Source organism: Cynocephalus volans, chromosome 10, assembly GCF_027409185.1.
Source record: "Cynocephalus volans isolate mCynVol1 chromosome 10, mCynVol1.pri, whole genome shotgun sequence".
NCBI lineage: Eukaryota > Metazoa > Chordata > Mammalia > Dermoptera > Cynocephalidae > Cynocephalus > Cynocephalus volans.
This window is the reverse complement of record NC_084469.1, coordinates 35214793-35238475: the sequence shown is the minus strand read 5'-3', so window position 1 is coordinate 35238475 and position 23683 is coordinate 35214793. Positions and strand designations below refer to the sequence as shown.

General features: G+C 40.1%; 1 protein-coding gene across 8 annotated transcripts in view; it reads right to left on the bottom strand.

Moving 5' to 3' along the window:
• Positions 1-9182: 9182 nt before the first annotated feature.
• The window catches only part of CNTROB (centrobin, centriole duplication and spindle assembly protein), a 33333-nt gene continuing 18832 nt past the window's right edge, over positions 9183-23683 (bottom strand). For 4 of the 8 annotated variants that reach the window (XM_063110412.1, XM_063110415.1, XM_063110413.1 and 1 more), the window contains 10 exons: positions 14899-15032; positions 14189-14314; positions 13800-13962; positions 12582-12840; positions 11374-11531; positions 11043-11106; positions 10692-10862; positions 10417-10549; positions 9859-9931; positions 9183-9621 (listed from right to left, as the gene is read on the bottom strand). In XM_063110412.1, the coding sequence (XP_062966482.1) occupies positions 9496-9621; positions 9859-9931; positions 10417-10549; positions 10692-10862; positions 11043-11106; positions 11374-11531; positions 12582-12840; positions 13800-13962; positions 14189-14314; positions 14899-15032 (1407 nt within the window). In that variant the 3' untranslated portion in view covers positions 9183-9495. Of the gene's footprint in view, positions 9622-9858; positions 9932-9982; positions 10051-10416; positions 10550-10691; positions 10863-11042; positions 11107-11373; positions 11532-12581; positions 12841-13799; positions 13963-14188; positions 14315-14898; positions 15033-23683 lie in introns of those variants that run through there. The other 4 variants (XM_063110414.1, XM_063110418.1, XM_063110417.1 and 1 more) reach the window with 4 other exon arrangements.

The following is a 23683-nucleotide window of genomic DNA, read 5'->3' as shown; positions in this document are numbered from 1 at the left end:
AAAATTTTATCTAGAACTTTTGGATATCTGTTAATTCATGAAGTTACCATATAAACTTCTTTTTTGATGTTACTCTTATTAGATGTGGTGATCAAAATCTGTTTCATCAAAGGAAATGAAACAATTTACAAGAACCGCAACTCTTCCTTGGATCTTCCCTGCAGATTTTGGCTTTGCCAAGTCACAATTGCATGAGCCAGTTTCTTAAAATAGACCTCTCTTTCCATTTATAGATATGAAAATATATACACATACATATATAGATAAACAAACACACACACGCACACACACACACACAGATCCTCAAAAAGTTCATGGAAAGATTCGTACTATATATTCTTATTTTTATTTTTTTAAATTTTATTTATTTATTTTTCATTGTACATTTTTATGAGGTAGTTTGTTTCAATACATACATATACTGTATAATGATCCCATCAGAACAGTTAGCATATCTATCCTCTAAACATTTATCATTTCCTTGTGGTCATAACATTCAAGATCTTTTCTGGCTATCTTGCGCAGTATCTTTTAATTCCATTTTTCCACAAACTTTTTGAAGTAGACTCGTATACACACACACACATATATATATACACAGGTATATACAAATACATGTATATACACACACATACACGTCCTGTTGTTCTGTTTCTCTGAAGAACCCTAATACAACGTACAAATATATAAATAGTCATTTCCCATATCAATCCTCACCAAAGATACGCACCCCTCCCATACCCAGTGCATAGAACCCCTAACAACATGATGCACACAAATGCTCAATTTTTGGCCGTTGATGGTTCTTCCTCCCCAATCAGCCTGCTGTTGCTGAAAAGGCAGGGGTGGAGGCTCTGAGTGTCATCACCAGCACAGACTTCCTGCACTGACCTTGTGCAACTACAACCACCAGTGCTGAGGCCAAACCATCTGGTCAGAAATCCCGGCTTTAGAGCCTAGAGCCAGTCTGAAATCATTTCAGCACAGATACAGATATTGTACTCACCCATTCTTGACCATCAGACATTATTATTACATTATTTATTTATTATTTTTTACATTCTAAGATGTTGCATAGCAGTTGGGAGAGGGGGAGGGAGAAAGGGAAGGGATAGAGGATAGGGCGGGAGGAAAAGGAAGGAGGGAGGGCATGGTCGAGGCCTGTGGCATCCCCCTCATTCCGACAGGGGAGCCCAGGGGGCTTCCGGCAGCTACTTAGTCATGGCTTGTCTGGATGTGGATTTCAGGGGGGTACACTATAGTTTTTAAAGAAAAAATCCATGCACATGGTAAAAATAAAATTCAAACAGTGAAGAATGGTACCAAATGAAAAATAAAAGTACTAGTAAGAGCAGCTCAGAAGACAAGGGAGGCCCAGGCTGCTTCCACCCTTTCTGAGCCTCCTGATATATCAAAAAAAAAAAAGAAATGCCAGAGAGAATCATAAAAATTACAGTATATTTCAAACATTTACACCTTAAATGCAAAGCTTTTTTTGCACCCAAATAAAAGGAACCACACTCTTAAGATGCTATTTAAGAGAATTTGAAGATTTACAGAGAACATGAATTATAGAGCATTACAGGTGCTTTTCAGCTGTAAGATGTCTTATTCTTCCTCTAAAGCATGTCCTCTCCTACTTTGCTGTCACCAGTTCTCTAAGCTTTTGCATAGCACTAGCTCTTGGTGTTTTTCCTGTAGTTTCACAGCAGCAACTTTCCACAGAACTGGCACACTCTTCTGTTTCCTTGCTGTTTTCCCTTGTTGGCAACTTAATTTGCCTTGTGTGCAACATACATTCATCTAAGACATTTTGTTTTTGTTAGTGGGTTTCTTAATATTCCTTTCTCTATGCATTTTATAAATATGTATGGACACATACATACACACATACACATATAGTTTTACATATATAGTTATATTACATACATAGTTTATCTTTCTAACAAATGCACTAATACATATTTTCTTTTCTTACTCAGAGGTATTTGATATATAAGAAGAAATACATGTAATATGTGTGTATAGATTATAAAGCACAACAATAAATATATTTTTAATCACCAGTCAGCTGGGGAAATTACCTGCACCCTGAAGACCCTGTGTGTCCTCTCCATCATATCACTTTCTCCCTCACTCCAGCAGTTACCACTATCCTGAGTTTGGTGTGGATTGATTCTCTTTTCATTTTACCACACGATGCAGGTATTCCTTTTTTTTTTTTTTTTTTTTTCAGAAAGATGACTGGTAAGGGGATCTTAACCCTTGACTTGGTGTTGTCAGCACCACGCTCCCCCAAGTGAGCCAACTGGCCATCCCTATATAGGGATCCAAACCCGCGGCCTTGGTGCCATCAGCACCACACTCTCCCAAGTGAGCCACAGGCCGGCCCTGATGTAGGTATTCCTAATCAGTTTAAAGTTAATTCTTGCCAGGTTAGTTTTTTCCTCCATGGAAGTTTTGCTTATCTTTTACTAGATTTCTCCCTACGTATTTCATGCAATATAAATGATATTTTTTAAGTTTATTTTGTTGGGTGTAAACATATTGGTTTAAATAAATCAGTTCAAAACTGTATAGAAAGTTGCAAGTACAATATAAATAACTTTTTTTCATGAATCATTTGAGAGCAAGTTGCCATTAAGAAGCCTCATTACCTCCAAATGCTTCAGTGTCTTGTTTCTCGCAAACAAGGAGACTGTCCTACATAACCACAACACAGACACCAAAATCAGAAAATTAACATTGATCCATCACTACCATCTAACCCTCAAATCTTATTCAAATTTCACCAGTTGTCCCACTAAAGCGCTACATACCAAAATGTTCTTGTTTAGAATCATGTGCTTCATTTAGTTTTCAGATCTCTTTAGTCAGTTCTGGTCTGGAACGTTTCCTCTTTTTCTTGGCTTTCATGACGTTGACAATTTTGAAAATTGCAGGCCAATAATTTTGAAGAGTGTCCCACAGTTTGGGTGTGTCTGATTCACTGTTAAATTCAGGTTATGGATCTTTGTCAGGAATGTAAAAGAAATGCTGTTTTCTTCCCCTTGTATTGTATCAGGTGGTGCATGATTTAGATTTGACCCACTTCTTATTGATGTTCACTTAGATCACTTGATTGAGGTGGTTCAGCCAGAGTTCTCTGCTATAAAAGTACTCTTTCCTCTATTGTAATTAATAAATCTTTTGTGTGTTGGGGGGGCTCACTTTAAAAACTGTATAAATATCCTATATCTCATCAAACTTTCAATTTATTAACTTACTTATATTCATAGGGACTCACTCATGATTTCCTATGTCATTCAATGTATCATAATCCCTTAATATCATGATCTATTTTGATGCTCAATTTATAGAGGCCAATAGAGCCCTTCCAGTGGCTTCTGTGCTATTTTTGCTCTGTCCCTATCGTTCTTTGAGCACATCCTTACTTTCCACCTCAATGAGATTTTTCTGGGTTTATCTTGTACCTTCCCTGTCCCAGACCTGAAGTCAGTCATTTCTGCAAGGAGCCCTGGTTCCTTTTTTCAGCAGAGAACAGTATTTAGAAGGTAAAATCTGGATGCGGAATTTTCAGCTTTTCCCCTGAATGGGGAAAAGCTGAAAATTTTTCCTTTAAGAACAGGAACTAGACAAGGATGCCCACTCTCAGCACTCCTATTCAACATAGTGTTGGAAGTACTAGCCAGAGCAATCAGAGAAGAGAAGGAAATAAAGGGCATCCAGATTGGAAAAGATGAAGTCAAACTGTCCCTGTTTGCAGATGACATGATCCTATATATCAAACAGCCTAAAGCCTCTACAAAAAAACTCTTGGAGTTGACAAATGATTTCAGCACAGTAGCAGGATACAAAATCAACACACAAAACTCAGTAGCATTTCTATTCTCCAATAGTGAACATGCAGAAAGAGAAATCAAGAAAGCTTGCCCATTTACACTAGCCACCAAAAAAATAAAATACTTAGGAATTGAGTTAATCAAGGATGTGAAAAATCTCTATAATGAGAACTACAAACCACTGCTGAGAGAAATTAGAGGATACAAGAAGATGGAAAGATATCCCATGCTCTTGGATTGGAAGAATCAACATTGTGAAAATGTCCATACTACCCAAAGTGATATACAAAGTCAATGCAATCCCCATCAAAATCTCAATGACATTTTTCTCAGAAATGGAAAGAACTATCCAGACATTTGAATGGAATAACAAAAGACCACGCATAGCCAAAGCAACGCTGAGCAAAAAAAATAAAGCTGGAGGCATAACACTACCTCACTTTAAACTATACTACAAAGCTATAATAACCAAAACAGTATGGTACTGGCATAAAAACAGACACACTGATCAATGGAATAGAACAGAGAATCCAGAAATCAACCCACACACCTACAGCCATCTGATCTTTGACAAAGGCACCAAGCCTATACACTGGGGAAGAGATTGCCTCTTCAGCAAATGGTGCTGGGATAACTGGATATCCATATGCAGGAGAATGAAACTAGACCCATACCTTTCACCATACACTAAAGTCAACTCAAAATGGATTAAAGAATTAAATATACACCCTGAAACAATATAACTTCTTAAAGAAAACATAGGAGAAACACTTCAGGAAGTAGGACTGGACACAGACTTCATGAATATGACCTCAAAAGCACGGGCAACCAAAAGAAAAATAAACAAATGGGATTATATCAAACTAAAGAGCTTCTGCACAGCAAAAGAAACAATTAACAGAGTTAAAAGACAACCAACAGAGTGGGAGAAAATATTTCCAAAATATACATCTGACAAAGGATTAATATCCAGAATATACAAGGAACTCAAACAACTTTACAAGAAAAAAACAAGTAACCCAATTAAAAAATGGGCAAAAGAGCTAAATAGGCATTTCTCAAAGGAAGATATACGAATGGCCAACAGACACACGAAAAAATGCTCAACATCACTCAGCATTCAGGAAATGCAAATCAAAACCACACTGAAATACCATCTCACCCCAGTTAGGATGGCTAATATCCAAAAGACTGTGAATGATAAATGCTGGCGAGGTTGCGGAGAAAAAAGAACTCTCATACATTATTGGTGGGACTGCAAAATGGTGCAGCCTCTATGGAAAATGGTATGGAGGTTCCTCAAACAATTGCAGATAGATCTACCATATGACCCAGCTATCCCACTGCTGGGAATATACCCAGAGGAATGCAAATCATCAAGTCGAAGGTATACCTGTTCCCCAATGTTCATTGCAGCACTCTTTACAATAGCCAAGAGTTGGAACCAGCCCAAATATCCATCATCAGATGAGTGGATACAGAAAATGTGGTATATCTACATGATGGAATACTACTCTCCTATAGAAAAGAATGAAATACTGCCATTTGCAACAACATGGGTGGACCTAGAGAGAATTACATTAAGTGAAACAAGTCAGGCACAGAAAGAGAAATATCACATGTTCTCACTTATTTGTGGCAGCTAAAAATAAATAAATAAATACACAAATAACCTGGGGGGGCAGTGGAGGGAAGAAGACACAACAATTACAATTTCTTGAAGTTGATATGATGAGCAAACAAAAAGGAGGTTGTTGGCAGGGGGAGATGGAGGAGGGAGGGAAGTTTCGGTAATGGGCCACAATAATCAACCACATTGTATATTGACAAAATAAAATTAAATTAATAAAAAAAATCCTTTTTCTACCTCCAAGATCAGAAAATTATTCTCCTATATTTTCTTCCAAAAGTCTCAAAATTTTGCTTTTTTTATTTAAATTCTCAATTTATCTAGAATTAAATTTTGTGCTGATGACAGAGGTCAAAAATTTAATTTTATTCCCTCCAGATAAACAATTTTCTCATCACTCTTATTAAATATTGTATCCTTTCCCCACACATATGCAATGATTCCTCTTGTCAGACAGCAAAGTTCCCAATATGTATCGGTCTGTTTCTAGGCTCTCTTCTATTCCATTGGTCAATTATTCTATACCTGTGTCAATACCACATGGTTTTAATTATTATAGCTTTACAGTAAATTTTAGTATCTCATAAGGCAAGTCTCCACATCTTGCTCTTCAAGAGGGTCTTGAGCTTTTCTTGGCCTTTTTCTCTTCCCAAATACATTTTAAAATCAGGTTGTCAAGTTCCATGAAAAATCTCTTTGAGATTTTAATTGAACTTGCTTTAAATGTATAGTTCAATTTGGAGAGACATACATCTTTATGACACTGAATCTTCTTGTCCCTCAATTTATTTATGTCTCCATTAATGTTTTTATTTTTATTTATTTATTTATTTTGGCGGCTGGTCAGTATGGGGATCCAAACCCCTTGACCCAATGTCTTTAAGTCAAGTTTTATAATTTTCTGCATACTCGTTTTGCACATCTTTGGATTTGTTCCTAGGTAATTTAAGACTTCTAAATTACCTTTTCTGATTGTTGCTAATTTTTTATCTAACATTTTTTAGTTATTTCAGCAGGAAGGTCAGCTGTGTTACCTAGGCCTACCTTACTGCTAGAAATACAAGTTCAATTTCCCTTACTTTCTAGCAAGCCCAATAATGCATTTAAAAATGTTTGACATAACATCAGGATCTAGTTGTGATTTAGAAGAACAGCCCTTCAAATTATCTATTCAAACATACTTTGAGAATCAGAACTTTCTTTTATTTCTTTATTACTGTATTTTCTCCTTCTAGATATCTGTTCTCCTGGATCTATTCTTTTCCTATCATTTCTCTCATAATTTAAACATTCTCTCCCTTTTGTAAACTTGGAGATTTCTCCAATTCTTCTTCTAACTAACATATGTGGTTTCCAGGAGAGTCCATTCTGCTTTTCGGTAGGTTTTTTTTTAATCCAAAAATCTTGTTCTAGGACTACTTGCTTGCTTGCTTGTTTGTTTGTTTGTTTGTTTAAATACCACCTTTCTCTTCTTAATGAGAATACTGATTAGAGTTTAAGTACTTTCCTTTTTCCTGCATTAATTCTGTTTTATAGGGGCTAACTTACTTCAATTATGCAGCTTGGACTAATTTACATATGTCCAATGCATTTTTTCATTATCTGCACAAGTTAGTCACCACTAATTATTGGCATATGTTGTCTTCAGCAATTACCAGTTTTCAGTTCTCTAAGGGCAGACCCACTAGTTGTTTATAGGACAGACTGCTAGTTGTCCAATAAAATCCATTCTACTTCTTCCATTGCTCTTGCATAATGGTTACAGCTGCATATGTGGCAGCCCAGCTAGGCTACATTTCTGCGTCTCTTTGCAGTCAGATGTGGCCATGTAACCAAGGTCTTGACAATGAAATATGAGCAAAATTGATGTATGGCATTTCCAGATATGGGTCTTAAGACACTGTACATAGCTCTTTCCCTGCTTGCCAGGACAATGATCTTGCTTTAACCACATAAATAACAATAGTGCTCTAGGAGATAGCAGAGCAACAAGATGGCAGGAACCTGAGATCCTAAGTGACTACATGGAGTAGGACTACCCCACTGCTCTGGATCATAACCAGGGAAAGAAACCTTGTACAAAAGCCACTGGGTTTCTTTGTTTTAGCATCTTAGCCCTTACCCTAATATATTCCACCACCAGGACCTGCCCTACCCCCAACCACAAACAGCTGTGAGAGTTCTCAGGAGACAAAGTCCCATATCAATATCCATCTAAACCAAGTAAAACCTGAGCTTAAAGGCTGCACCCACTTTCTCTGCATGTGGGTATTTATGGAACTCCTGAAATCCTTCATTTCCTCCCCCGCAATATTCCAAAGATGATTATGGAGGGAAAAAGTGGGGGACTGTGTGACTGAGGGTTTCTCTTCCTCCCCAGCTTCCTTGGTGGTCTTCAGTGAAGAAACAGACTTTCAGTGTGGGTATGATATACATATTTAAAAAAATCAAAGTTGTCTTACTACAATTACCTCACAAAATAGTTAAGTCAGCATTGTGCCCTTTTCTGATTTTCCTTTGGAGAGTTGTTTAAGGAAATAGTCTCCAGACTGTGCTTCATGTCAAAAAATATATAGGGCATGTTGACTGGTGGTTGCAGGCTGGAATGCAGGAGATAATGACATAGAAATGAACTGGCTGTTCATTGTACCAACCTCTAAAAACAGTATAAAACCATCTCTCAATGATGATGATAGTGTGCCACAAATCAGAGTTTGATCAAACCAATTTTATGCACTTGAGGTAAAAGTCAGAAAAGCAAACATTTCCATGGGTGGGTAAACAGGTAGAGCTCAAAAAGCCCACTGGGCCTGCTGCAAGCCCTGCACCGGTTTGCCTTTCATTTCTGCTTGTACATGCGAGAGAGAGTAGTCCTGAGCAGGACTGAGGTGCAAGCTGCTCTGGATGGAGCTGAGCAGAAGAACCCACACAACTGTTGCTCATATATCTGCATCTCTTCCTTTTCCCCTCTCCTGGGGGCTAGAAAGTGACTTAGGAGGAAGGAAATAAAACCTAAACGTTTATTAACATGAAACACTGTGTGAGTCTATATCCCATCCTGTCTATTCTGGATCTAATTAAATAATTCAGGGTCAAACAGAAGGACCTTGCCCTTTTTGCCAAATCTAACAACTCTGTCCCTCAAACACCCACTAGCACCAGGCCCTGCACTCACCTTCACCACCATCCTGCACTGGGTTCCAGAACCAGAGGGCCGTGTGAGGTCCCAAGGCATTCTCTTTCAGTTTAGCTGAAATTGTACTATGTGTTTTCAGTGTTTGTACCATAAATTTGGGGCTTTTCTTAGTTTCATGTAGGTGTCATCTTCTTCCCTAACATAGTTTTTCTTTGTTAATTTTGGTGAGGAATGGATGGGAGTTTTTGTAAACATGACTTTTTTTCCTTGCCAGCACTCTAGTCTTTTACATACACTTGAAAGCCATAAGAGTGAAGATTATAGCCATAACACGCCTGCTGGCTGGAGCACAATCTGCCATCTCGATCCCACTAATGCAACCTGGAAGAATGATCTGCTCTTAAAAGAGAAAACTCTCTGCCCAACAACCAAATTTTTACTCACACTTTTTACATAATAACTTACTCTTTTATTAAAAGGTTTTTTTTTTCTGATTATTAAAGTAACATATACTTGTTTTAGAAAATTTGAAAAATACAGAAATGTATAAAGAAGAAAATAAAAATTATCCATAATTCTGCTACCAACCAGAGTTAATCACCCCATGGGTTTTACTTTTTAAACATTGAACCTTAGCTTACTCAAACTTCTAAAACCTATTCACAGACCATCTTCTTTCAGAGCATTCATGCCTTTTCCCACAGAAAATAACATAAACATACAACATATAAAAAACATATTCAAACAGAATAAGGGTTCTTTACAAAGTAGTTTCCTACAAAACTTCCATTTTCCAAATTCCTGAGTCAGAGACTAGACTATTTGGCATTTATTAAAATAATAATAACAACGACAACAACAAGAGAAAAAAGAAGAGGAGAAAGGACTTATCTCCAGACTCCCCCCCGACTCCTCATGCTACTAGGGGCAGGGTGTCCACTTTTCTTCCGTGCAGGAGGTTTTTCAGTCTGACGAGCTGCAGCAAGGCGGCGAGGGACAGCCTGGGAGGTAATCTGAGAGTTGAGGAGAAGAAAAAGTTAGTGTCATATCCTTTCAATCCCCCCACCCCATCGAGGAAAAGCTCAACACATGGAAAGGACCAGAACCAAAGCCCATGTGACAGACGTGGGAGTTGGGACTGGAGGGGCAAGGCAATGGAGCAGCAGAGCCAGCCAGGAAGTGTGTAGAGCTGAAGGAACCGGTCAGTGAGAGCCCTTTCCTCCCCTGGCCCCTGCCCGACTTTCCCTCACCTCTTTCCGGGGGATCTCACCCAAGCGGGAGTCTGTGTTCCTTCTGGGGATGTTATCCCCTCGGCCATCAATCCTGCCACACAAATCAAGGGTCTGAGGATGGAGGGGATACTCCCCCCAACTCTACCGAACACTGGATGAAATAACTACTCCCCAATTCTGTCTCTTAAGAATAACAACAACACGATAGACCTGGGGATCAAATGGGAGGAGACATTAGTAAAATCAAATAATGAGTTATACTAGCTAGCCAAAATCCTAGGATTCTGTTTAGAGCTGCAGGGTAAAGAGAGGAAAAAACTAAGGCAGAGAGACATGGGGAAGAGATTTTTTTTTTTTTAGAAGAAAAAAGAAAAGCAGCAGAAAGAAACAGACAAATTGAAAGGTGGGTAGCAGTGAGAGGAGATTTGTGATCTGCATCTCATGCCTCACTCTCCTCCCCAGAAAAGGACAGAAGACTCCGCCCAATGTCCAAATACACACTCCAATCTTCCCCGCCTGATCCCATAATCCAGATTCCATCCTCAGAGTCCTTCTTCCTCCCTCCCAGGCTTGTACCCTCTGTGTTCCAGCCTCTTCAGGTACAGCAGCAGATCCTCGGCAGGAAGAGCCCCCCAACCCCGAGCCTGGTATAGCCGTAACAGCTGGGACACCTCCATCAGCTGCCTTGGGGACGTGAGCTCCTCTCCGCCTGAGAGACATATCAACAATGGTCATCATCCTAGGCTCCTCTCCCCAGGCCCTAGGAATCTGAAGGGCCTTAACTTCCGGGTGCTGGCTCCACACCCAGGACCTTCCTTCTTTCTCTCCCTGGTAAACCATGACCTGCTTACCTCTCTCTGGGGAGCCACTGCTGGGACCACTGCCTTGTGAATTGGATGAGGGAAGTTCATGGACCCGGAAGAGACTAGACGCCATGGCTAAGGGAACTTTAGTTTTATGCACAGGAGGTGGAAGGTGTGGCACTTGAGGGGCTTCCTCCCAAGATGGGACAGTTAGAGGACCTAGAAAAAGGAAAGAAATCCAAAAACCAGGTAATAGGGCAAAGAGTCAAGGAATTCCTACCACCTAGCATTTATTAGGCTTTATCACCTTTGCCAGCTCTTAAAAGTTCAACCAAGATCATTACCAGATCCCATCTTTTCCAGGACCCAGACCCAACCTTCTTCAGAGTTGGAACTCACCAGACTTAGGGGGCAACAGGTCAACAGAGGAGTTCTCATTGTTCTGGGGTACACTCTCCAGCAGCTGGGGGGACAAGATAGTAAGGTTCTCTAGAGGACTGATAAAGAAAAAGACCTAGGTATCTGAGAGAAGCAGAGCTGATGAAGTAAGAGCCAGGGTTGGTCACCTAAGTTCCAGAAGGGAATTATGAAACAGAAACAAGACAGACCAAGAGAGTAAGAAGCTGGGGCAAAGTGTAAGTCCTAAAAAGGGAATGAAGTCAGAGTCCTGGATTCCTAGAGTGGAAAGAGGAAATGAGGAAGGGAAGAAGAAAATCAGGTGGTTTCTTACCTGTTGCAAAAAATTCTTGAGGCCCTCCAGTTGAGAAGCAGGTGGCAGCCCTTGCTTCAGGAAGCCATCCCCATCAGATCCAGGATCCTCCTCAGGGAATGGACGTTCTGCCCTGTGATTGGGATGCAGGGCCCCAAGTGCAGAGGGGAAAGCCTCAGCTATAAAGTGAAACAGGCGTGCATGGGTGCAAGTGTGTTGCAGAGGAATGGCTTCCTCCACAAATCAACTCACATCAATGCCCAGAAGAAAGGGGCCTATTAAACATGAGAGGAACATCATTACTAGGAGAAGACAACAATGGAAGTTTAAAAGAGTTGGAGAGGGAAGGGCTGAAGGCGAGTGGGAGATGGCCCAGCTAAACTCTAAGACAGAACAGCAGTCAGATGAAGAAAGCTGTGATACCCAAAGTCTAAACAAATAAATACCACCATAAACTCCATAAAGAACACAAATAATTAATAGATATGTTCTGGCCTCTCCCGAGAACGTGCCCATTCTTTCATCATCATCATCATCATCATCATCATCATCATCATCACCATCATCATCATTATTGTTATTACTACGTAATTTTAAAATTTAAAATGGTGAGACAATTCATCCCTCATTCTCAGTTCAACCCAGGCTGTCATGTTTGTACCATACAGAACACCCCTATCCACCCAAGTCGCAGTTGACTAAACCAGAGGTGGACACCACACCCAAGGCCAGCCAATCCAATGGATTACCAACCCATCAGATGGTCTCTTTAAACTGGAGCTAAGAAACTAAGACACCAATGCCTCTATAAATGTCTAAAGTCTTGGCTAGAGTCAGTGTCATGGCTGGTCAAACCTGTGTGCAAGCCAAAGCTATAAGGAGCAAAAACCCTAAGCGAGAGACAAAGCTGGTCAAGCAAGAGAAAAGAAGCAGGTCTGCAGGGAGAGGCAGGGTCAAGAGACTACGCAGGCCCAGGGAGAGAAGGGACAGCTGCCTCAGTTGCCAACGTTCCCAACTACAATTCTCACTAAGTCCAGAGACATCACATTTCCATGAGATCCTACTCCCTTTATTTGAACGAATATGACCAGATTTCTGCTCCTTGTAACTATGATCACCATGACATCTGAGAAACTAAATGCTCAAGTCTCAGACAGAAAGGAAGCTAGCTAAGAGGGGGCCAACTGGTACATGTAAGGGGAACCCCAGAGACTTCTGTCCCCAGTTACCTGTGGGTGGAGTGAGATCTGGTTTTGGCTCCAGGGGCTGGAAGGAATGCTGGCTCTGCAAAGAAGGGCCTAGCAGGAGGCTAAGGTCTGGGGAGGAGCTGCAGAGAACAGAAGGCACTCCAGGCAGCTCGTCCCTTGATTCCCGGCTCTGCTGCAAGACAGGCTTCAGGGCCACAGCCACGGGAGGTATAGTCCAGATCCTCCTCTCTTCTTTCTCTGGCTCCCGAGGCCCAGGGCTGGAGGGGCCAGGGGGAGGAACCTGGCCAAGAGAGGCGGAAAGGATCAAAGCCCAGTGGGTTTAAAGAGACAAGTCATGGTACAAACACTTTAATAAGATTATAAGTTACTAGAACTTCCTTAAAAGGAGATTTGGTAACATCTACCAAATTTCTATCAAATTTTAAAGTTTATTTTTGATCTTATAATTCTATTTCTAGAAAATTTATAGATAAACTTACCCAAAGACATACATTTTAATGAAATTCTTTACATACTGTTTGTAGATGCAAAATATAGGAAACAACTATTATATCTATCAATAAGCTCTTGGTTGAATAAAAAGTTATGCAACAGTATACAGAAGGCGGCAATTTGGTGTGTGGAGCAAGGGGGAAGGAGAGGGTAGGAGTGGAAGGAGGCATGACACTCAAGACACTGGTAGAGTGGTTGCTTCTGGAGAGGAATCGGGAGACGGAGGTACAGGGGTAGGATACCTTTTCACTGCATACTTTTCTGAATAGTTTGGATTTTTTTTTTTTTTACCATGTGCATATTATCACCTATTCCAAAAAATATTATGGCTAATAATAAAAATTTCATAATTAAAAGAAGGAAGTAGGAGATGCCAACACAAGAAGGGCTAGGGGTAAGACTCTCTACTCTAGGGCAAGACTTAGCAACAATTTTTGGCCCCTACTCCCATAATTAATTGGGCTGTTATTCCATGAAACTAGTACTACATATTATTCATCGCCTCTGAGGACTGGGAGAAGAGAGTTATGCCCAAAGGAATAGCGCCAGTCTGAGTGAACTATGGCCACAGAAAAAAGATTGATTTTGGTGAGACAGTTATTCTTTGGGAAAGTCCACAGATTTTTTCTCTGATGTAGGCCCTGGAAACTGAACTTAAGAGTTTCCTCTGAGAGAGAGCTAGACTTCCAAAGATAGAATCTAGAACACAACAACTCTAAGAAGCTTAGGTCAAGGGGCAATGCCTACCGGGGGGTTGGTAGGCGGGAGAGTGGTGCTAAGCAGCTGATGCGCCTCGTCCCAGTGGGCCTGCAGCATGGCTTGGAGACGTTCTACCAGTTCCACCCGCTGTTCCTCCAGCTGTTGGTTCCCACTCTGCAGGTCCCGCACTCGCGCTTGCTCCCGGGCCAGTCTAGAGAAAAGAGAGGAGAGAAGACTCAGGACTTTTAAGGAAAACGAGACTTGGAGAATGAGAAGTGCCAGGATGTAATGTCAGACATCTGAAATTCTGATACGAGCTGAGGCCAATTTAGAAGAGAATAGATCTACTGAAATCACAGCTCTTTACAATTCTCAGCTTGGGTTCTACCCATAGGAAAGGGTCTGAGGCCTAAAAGGGATACTCCAGGGACTAGTACCTTAGCTCGTAGTCCTGAGCCACCTGTTGCTGCCGTTCCTCTCGTTCTGCCATTTCCAACTTGAACTGAGCCAACTGAGTGGCCAATTCCTGCTGGTGCTGTCCATTCACGTCCTGCAGCTGCTTCCTAAGAGGTGAAAGGTGAAAGAAGAGGACTGAGACTGGAGATAGAAGAAGTGATCAAATGAGAAAAAGACAGAATGGTGCATGTGAGAGTGAGCCAAACAGTCACAGTCAGCCTGCCTGGCAATGGCACAAGAAAGAGGGAAGGACAAAGCTGGGGTATGAGGACGGTTTCCCCAGAAGCAGAGACTGGGATAAGGATATATAGTAAAGTGATTTACTTAAGCATTTCCAGAAAAAACTGGTACAGGAGCGGGGTTCAGAGAATTGAGACAGGGATGGGAAGGAGGCTCAATCCCACAGAGCGCCATAGGTCACACCTCAGTACTGTCCCAGCAAGAGAGCTGGAAAATGTCCCACACTCATCAGTTCTTGGTTACAGGCTACTCCCTATGGGATGAAAATCCTGGGTACTTCTGGCTGTCCATGAGCACCTAAAGGCAGCTCTCCCAAGAGACTTAGGTCCTTGCTGATGGGACTGAAAGTATGCTGGGAACCAGCAAATTGAAAAAAGGAAAGAGACGTGGGGAGGGCACTAAAATACCTGCTGTGGCTGGGGAGAAGCAGCATCCAGTAGGTCCCAAGTACCTGTGATGTTCCCTCAGGGAGGCTGCTTGCCGCAGGCTGTTCTCCTGAGCCTGAGCCAGCTGCTCTGTCACCCGCTGCTCCAGCTGCACAGCCAGCTCTGACTCCATCTGGATCCGCTGGCTTTCATACCGGGCCTGGGAGTGAAGGAAAGGGGATAATAGCACAATTTTGTTTGGGTTTGGAAGCAGATGGAGGATATAACAGACAAAATCCAGTACCAATGTTCCCCTCATATGCCTAAGGGATGAAGAACAAGAATTTTGCCACAAGGAATGGAAGAGGTTCCCTTTCCTTATTAAACTATAAGGTACTCACACCTTATACATACCCAAAAATGAAAATGATTTTGGGCAAAGAAATATATGTTTTAAACAAAAGAAATTTTAGGTAGAGCATTATATGAGTCTGAGATAACATATGTAGTACCCGTAGTACATTACCTGAAAACCAGGAGGCATTCAATAAATATCAATGCTCCTTCTTCCAAAGGAGAGTCAGTTTATAATTGCTTTCTCCATTTTCCCACCTCACATTCCTTCTTCATTTCACTGAAATCTGACTTCCACATATAGCATTTCACTGCAAAGAACTTAATTCCAAATCCAATAGTGGTTATTTCTCAGTCTTTATCTCATGTGATCTCACTGCAAAACCTGACATGCCAGGTCAATCTTTCCTTCTAAAAACATCTTCTTAGCTCCCATGATACCACCATCTCCTCCTCCTCATTCTATCTGACTCAGTCTCAGCTGATGGCTCTTCTTCTAACTGCCCATAAAGGTTGAATGTTTCACTGAGTTCTGTCCTTAGTCCTCTTTTTTACTATATGCTAACATGCCAGGTCACTGATGATTTTACATGTGTATAATAAACTTTTGGCATTTAGGCCAAGTGTTTTTTTTTTTTTTTTTTTTGCTACAATTTATACCTTAACACTTCCTAAATCTGTCTCTTTAGTCTAGACATTTTTCCAAGCTTTAAGCCTATATACTTAGTAACCTAATGAATAGTTCTATTTGGATACACCTCAAATAGAACACATCCAAATTCAGCTCATTTGATTTTTACCCTCAAACTTTCTCTTCCTATTTCCTGCCTTAGTTAATGGCACCATCCCCACTGAAATACCAAGCTACTTGAAACCTGGAGTCATCCTTGACTATTCCTACTTCTTTACCCCCTCCAAACAGGTTGTTCAATTCAACTTCCTTAACATCTCTCCAATTTAACCCTCTGCTTACTACCGCATTAATTCGACGTTATTTCAAATCTGATTGAACTTTCTGCCTCTATTCTACTCTTTACTCTCTCTCATTTTGGCCCTAATAAAAGCCTCCACATTGTACCTTAGTGAACATTATAAAACACAGATATGCTCAATTTATTCCCTGATTGAAACTCTTCAAATGCTCCCATTTTCTAAAGAATAAATTTCCGACTGCTTAAAAACCCTTTATGATCTCCCACCACCCATCTACCTGCCCCAAAACAGATTCCAATCATACTAGACTCTTTGCAGTTACTTAAATCTTTTAATGAAAAAGTTTAATATATATTCCCTTTGAGTCATTATTTCACTTTTAAGATTCTACCCTACAGAAATACTCATAGGGGTGCAAAAGATTTATGCACACTGATGTTCACTGCAGCACTATTTTTAATAGAGAAAAACTGGTATTGATTTAAATTTCCTGTTTAAAAATGCTTAAACTATGATTAATCTATTCAGTGTAATTTTATATCACCCTTAAAAATAATGGGGCATATATTTATGTACTGGCATGGGAAGATGTCTATAATACATTGTGAGATTTTAAAAAAACAAACAAGAAGCAGCAAACACATAGTATGCTCATATTTTTTTTGAAAGACCAACCCATTTGCTCATATATGAAAAGGTTTTTAAGGACACACACCAAGTGGTGTGATAAGAGAAGGCAACCAACATTTTTTACTTCTGTATTATTTCAACTTGTTTTACAGATTACTTTTATATATATATAAAAGTTTTATATATATACAAAAGTTTTTTTGGCAGCTGGCCGGTATGGGGATCCAAATCTGTGACCTTGGTGTTACCAGCACCACACTCTCCCAAGTGAGCTAACCGGCCAGCCCCTACTTTTATATTTTAAGAATATTTTTTAAAGTTCTCTGGGAATTCTATTTTAACCTGTCCATGCAGAATTGGTGGCTCCTTTCTTTGTCATTGGTATTTAATTCATAAATAAACCTTGATAACATAAGTATGCATGTTATAATTTCTAAAGTAACCCCTGAACAAACAAACAAACAGAAACTGAGTTGATTTCAAAATTAGTTGAGAAAAAAAGTGGAATGAGAAAAAATAATGAATCTAAAAGATGACAAGAAAGGAAATTAAACACTGAATTTACAAGATAAAAAAACATATAAAGTGAGACCTACATCCAAATACAAACAAATAAATGATATGTAAATAAACTCAATACACCAGTTAAAAGGCAAATATATAAAGGTAAAAGTAAAAGGTTGGAAAAATATTTGACAGGCAAATTTTTTTTTAAAAGGTGGTGCAGTTCTATTAATATCAGGCAAAGATAGACTCTATCGTACAAGAGAGATAGAGGCACCTCATAAGGATATAACATTCAACTGACCAGGAGACATATAGTAATTTAAAAATGTATATGCAAGGGCCGGCCCGTGGCTCACTTGGGAAAATGTGGTGCTGATAAAACCAAGGCCATGGGTTCGGATCGCCTATATAGGGATGGCCGATTAGTTCACTTGGGAGAGCATGGTGCGGACAGCACCAAGTCAAGGGTTAAGATCCCCTTACCAGTCATCTTTAAAAAAAAAAATGTATATGCATTTAAAATGTATAAGGCAAAACAGACTACAAGGAGCAATAGATAAATACACACTCAAAAAGAAAAATATCAGTAAGGATAAAGATGATTTAAACAGCACAATTAGGGCCGAGCCCCGTGGTGCACTTGGTAGAGTGCTGCGCTGGGAGCGCAGCGACGCTCCCGCCGCAGGTTCGGATCCTATATAGGACTGACCGGTGCACTCACTGGCTGAGTGCCGGTCATGAAAAAACGACAAAAAAAAAAAAAAAAAGAAAGAACAGCATCTTGGGCCGGCCGGTGGCTCACTCGGGAGAGTGTGGTGCTGATAACACCAAGGCCCCGGGTTCGGATCCCACATACGGATGGCCGGTTCGCTCACTGGCTGAGCGTGGTGCTGCCAACACCAAGTCAAGGGTTAAGATCCCCTTACCGGTCATCTTTAAAAAAAAAAAAACAGCACAATTAACAAAGTAAAAGATATATATGCAAAACTGTACCCAACTATAAAATATATATTTTCAGGCACACATGAAATTATTTGGAAAAATTTACCATATAAAGCCATAAAAGAAGTATCGATAAATTTCAAAGAGTTTAAATAAAATAGCATGTTCTCTTGTGATATCCGCAAGAAATTCTCAAACGATTTGAGAGAAAGAGAAAGGGAGGGTGGAGGGGGAGAGAGGTGCAGACAGACAGCAGACAAATGTGCCCAAATGTCAACTGGTAAATCTAAGTGTATTTGTTATACTGTTCATGCAGCACTTCTTTAGGTTTGAAATATTTCAAAACAAAACGCTGAGTGGAGTATACATAAATAAGTAATTTTTTAAAGACCATGTTCTCTAATCACAAAGCAGTTAAGCTACAAATCAATAATAAAAACATTGGAAAAGCCCCATATCTTTGAAAACAACCAAGGACTTCAAAAGAGTAATCATATGAAAAATTGAATATTATTCAGAAACAAATAAGGAAAATACTACATACAATAAGTTATAGCATACACTTAAATCAATACTTACATAGAAATTCAGAAAAGAAGACTGAAAATTAATGAGCAAGCATCCATGCATCTTAAGATTTTAAAAAGAACAGAGTAAAACCAAAGATAATATAAGAAATGAAATAAAGTACAAGCATTAATAAAATAGAAAACAAAGATCAAAAAAGCCAAAAATGAATCCTCGGAAAATATATTCAATTAAACTATAAGCAAGATCCTGTTAGGTCAGTTCAACAAAAGAACAACAACAAAAAGAAACTACAAGCAAGATGGTCTAAAAAAGAAAAAATAAGAAAAATTACACAAATGAGCAATATCAAGAATGAAAAATTAGACATAATTTATAGATGCCATAGACATTAAAATGATAAAATTATGAACAACTTTAAGTCAATAAATTAGAAAATTAGACTAAACGGATGTGTATGTGTATATGAGTGTGTGTGCATAAATATATGCATATATATGGGGAAGAAGAGGGAGAGAGCACGCAAGAATACCAAAAATAACTCAAGAATAGAAAACCTAAATAAATCCCATAAACGTTAAAATATTCAAGAAGCACGTATTAATTCCGACCTTACACACACACACACACACACACACACACACACACACACACACACGCACGCACGCACGCACGCACGCACACACACGCACACGCACACACACACACACACACACCCTTTCCAAAATAAAAAAAAAAAAGGTTCGCTCTTCCTAGGGGCCGTCGGGAGCTCAGCGGGGACCGAGCCTGGGAGGCCAGCCGGCGCCAACACCTTTTGGCTTTTGGGGCGGCGGCAGTGGCGGCAGCGGCGTTCAGCTGCCTGCCACTTTCCGCCTTGAATAGAAGCAGCCTGAGGCCCGTGCCAGATGCAGCTGTCCCAGAATCGAGTGGAGGTCAAGATGGCGGAAGAGGAGAGCTGCCTGCCGCTTTTCCGCCACGAGTAGAAGCAGCCTGAGGCCCGCGCCAGATGCAGCTGTAGCAGAATCGGCGCAAAGGAACGGCTTCGAAAGGGTGTCTTTACCCTGCCGAGAACCGGGAATCTTCCCCCAACCCGCGCGCGTGACACGCCGGTGCGCCACGGCCCCCGTCCCAGCCGCAGCTGCAAACGTGGAAACACGGAGGCCTGAGCCAGCGTGTGTCACCCCTGGCTGCAATGGTGACCACAGCTTCTAACCCCCGGCCCCCACCCGCCGTCCCTGGAGCTGGAAGCAAATCAACTGGCAGCCGAGACAGGGAGACGTCCAGCGGGAGAGGCAGAAGCTCCGCAGAGACCACACGCCCTGCGGGCTGCCACTGCCTGATCCAACAGGTAGGCTTCACCGCCACCACACAGCTTCATTCCCAGCCCACCAGCACACAGAGCAGGGAGTCGTCTGGTAGGGGAGGCGGGAACTCCACAGGGTCCACGCTGCTGCCGTGCAATCCAGCAGTAGGTAGGCTTCACCACTGCCACCCGGCTCCATCCCAGGGGGGGCCTAGTGTGCACAGAGCAGGGAGACATCCTGTAGGGGAAGGGGAAGCTCTGAAGAGACCACACACTCTGTGGTGCCTCAGTGCATCCCAGCAGCCCGGGCCAGAGCGCAGGGAACAGGGAGTCACTGAGGTAGCCATACCAAATTGGCAACCACAGCAACATCTTAGTCAGTCAATAGTGTCAAACCTGTGGACTGTGAAACACCCTGCCACAATGAATAAACATCAAAGAAAAGATACCAGAAATACAAAAAATCAAGAAAGTACACCACCAAAAGATAATAAATCTCAAGCTCTAGATCCTACAGAACAAGAAGCCCTTGAAATGACTGACTAGGAATTTCGAGTGATAATTCTAAGGAAACTGAATGAGATACAAGAAAACTCAGCTAGACATCATGATGAAACGAGGAAAAGTATACAGGACCTGAAAGAGGAAATGTACAAGGAAATCAATGTCCTGAAAAAAAATGTAACAGAACTTGCAGAACTGAAGAAGTTATTCAGTGAAATAAAAAAGACAATGGAGAGTTTAACCAACAGGCTTGTGGAAGTTGAAGAGAGAACCTCTGAACTTGAAGATGGGCTGTTTGAAATAACACAAGCAGACAAAAAGAAAGAAAAAAGAATCAAAGGCATTGAAGAAAATCTTAGAGAGATATCAGACAACCTTAAGCGCTCAAATATCCGAGTCATGGGTATTCCAGAAGGGGAGGAAAAAGGAGATTGCATTGAAAACATATTCAACAAAATAGTGGCAGAAAACTTCCCAGGTATAGGAAAAATCACAGATCTTCAGATCCAGGAAGCTCAATGATCTCCAAACGTATTCAACCCAAAAAGGCCTTCTCCAAGACATGTTATAGTCAAATTGGCAAAACTCAAAGACAAAGAGAGAATCTTAAAAGCTGCAAGAGAGAAGCATCAAATCACCTATAAAGGAGCCCCAATCAGGCTAACATCAGACTTTTCATCACAAACCCTTAAGCCAGAAAGGAATGGGATGATATATTCAAAATACTAAAAGACAGAGATTGTCAGCCAAGAATACTCTACCATGCAAGGCTATCCTTCCGAAATGAAGGGCAAATAGTTTATTTCTCATACAAACAAAAACTGCAGGAGTTCACCACCACACGACCACCCTTACAAGAAATTCTCAAGGGAGTACTGGATTTGGTTCCTGAAAAATAACTACCACTGCCATAAAAACCCAAGAAAAATCAAAACCCACTAGTATAATAAAAATGGCATTCATGAAGAGAAAACAAACAAACAAAAAGGCTATCTACAACCTAAGGAACCAACAAACACAGAAAACAAACAGTAAATCAGAAAGCAAGGAACAAAAGACACCTAAGACAACCAAACAACAATCAAAAAAATGCTAGGAATAAATCAACACTATTCAATAACAACTCTTAATGTAAAAGGCTTAAATTCCCCAATCAAAAGACACAGACTGGCTGACTGGATTAAAAAGGAGGACCCAACTATATGCTGCCTTCAAGAGACCCACCTCACCCATAAAGACTCACATAGACTAAGAGTGAAAGGATGGAAAAAGATTTACCATGCAAACAGAAAAGAAAAACGAGCTGGAGTAGCTATTCTTATATCTGACAAAGTAGACTTTAAACTAAAAACAATAAAAAGAGACAATGAGGGACAATACACAATGATAAAAGGACTGATCCATCAAGAAGACATAACAATCATAAATATGTATGCACCCAATGTTGGAGCAGCCAGATTTATAAAACAAACTCTATTAGACCTAAAGAAGGAAATAGACACTAATACCATAATAGCAGGGGACCTGAACACCCCACTGTCAATATTGGACAGATCATCTAGGCAAAGAAACAGCAGAGAAACACAAGATCTAAACAATACCCTAGACCAATTGGACTTGGCAGATATCTACAGAACATTCCATCCAACAACCTCAGAATATTCATTCTTCTCATCAGCACATGGATCATTCTCCAGGATAGATCACATATTAGGTCACAAATCAAGTCTCAACAAATTCAAAAAAATTGGAATTATCCCATGTATTTTCTCAGACCACAATGGATTAAAATTAGAAATCAATAACATATGAAATTCTGGAAACTATACAAACACATGGAAATTAAACAGCATTCTACTTAATGACATATGGGTCCAAGAAGAAATCAAGCAGGAAATCAAAAAATTTATTGAAACTAATGAAAATAATGATACATCATACCAAAACCTGTGGGATACTGCAAAAGCAGTATTACGGGGGAAATTTATTGCATTAAATGCTCACCTCAGAAGAATGGAAAGATGGCAAGTGAACAACCTAACACTTCACCTTAAAGAACTAGAAAAACAAGAACAATCCAAACCTAAAGTTAGCAGATGGAAAGAAATCATTAAGATCAGAGCAGAACTTAATGAAATTGAAACCCAAAAAACAACACAAAAGATCAATGAATCAAAAAGTTGGTTTTTTGAAAAGATAAATAAAATTGACAAACCATTAGCATGGCTAACAAAAAAAAAAAGAAGAGAGAAGATTCAAATAACAAAAATTAGAAATGAAAAAGGTGATATTACAACTGATTCATCTGAAATACAAGGAATCATTCGAGACTACTATAAACAACCAGACACCAACAAGTTTGAAAATCTGGAGGAAATGGATAAATTTCTGGACACACACAAGCTCCCAAAACTGAGCCATGAAGACGTAGAAAATCTGAACAGACCAATAACAATAAAGGAGATTGAAGCTGTTATCAGAAAGCTCCCAACAAAGAAAAGCCCAGGACCAGATGGATTGACAGCAGAATTTTTCCAAACATTCAAAGAAGAATTGACACCGATTCTTTACAAACTATTCCAAAAGATTGAAACAGACGCAAATCTTCCAAACTCTTTCTATGAAGCAAACATCATCCTGATACCAAAACCAGGTAAAGATATAACCAAAAAAGAAAACTACAGGCCGATATCCTTGATGAATATAGATGCAAAAATCCTCACTAAAATACTAGCAAACAGAATACAGCAACACATACATAAAATTATTCACCACGATCAAGTGGGATTCATCCCAGGGATGCAAGGTTGGTTCAACATACACAAATCAATAAATGTGATACACCACATTAATAAAGTCAAACACAAGGACCATATGATCATCTCTACAGATGCTGAAAAAGCATTTGATAAAATTCAGCACTCATTCATGACAAAGACCCTCTATAAGTTAGGTATAGACGGAAAGTATCTCAACATAATTAAAGCCATATATGACAAACCCACTGCCAATATCATCCTGAATGGGGAAAAGCTGAAAGCTTTTCCTTTAAGAACAGGAACTAGACAAGGATACCCACTCTCATCACTCCTATTCAACATAGTGTTGGAAGTACTAGCCAAAGCAATCAGAGAAGAGAAGGAAATAAAGGGCATCCAGATTGGAAAAGA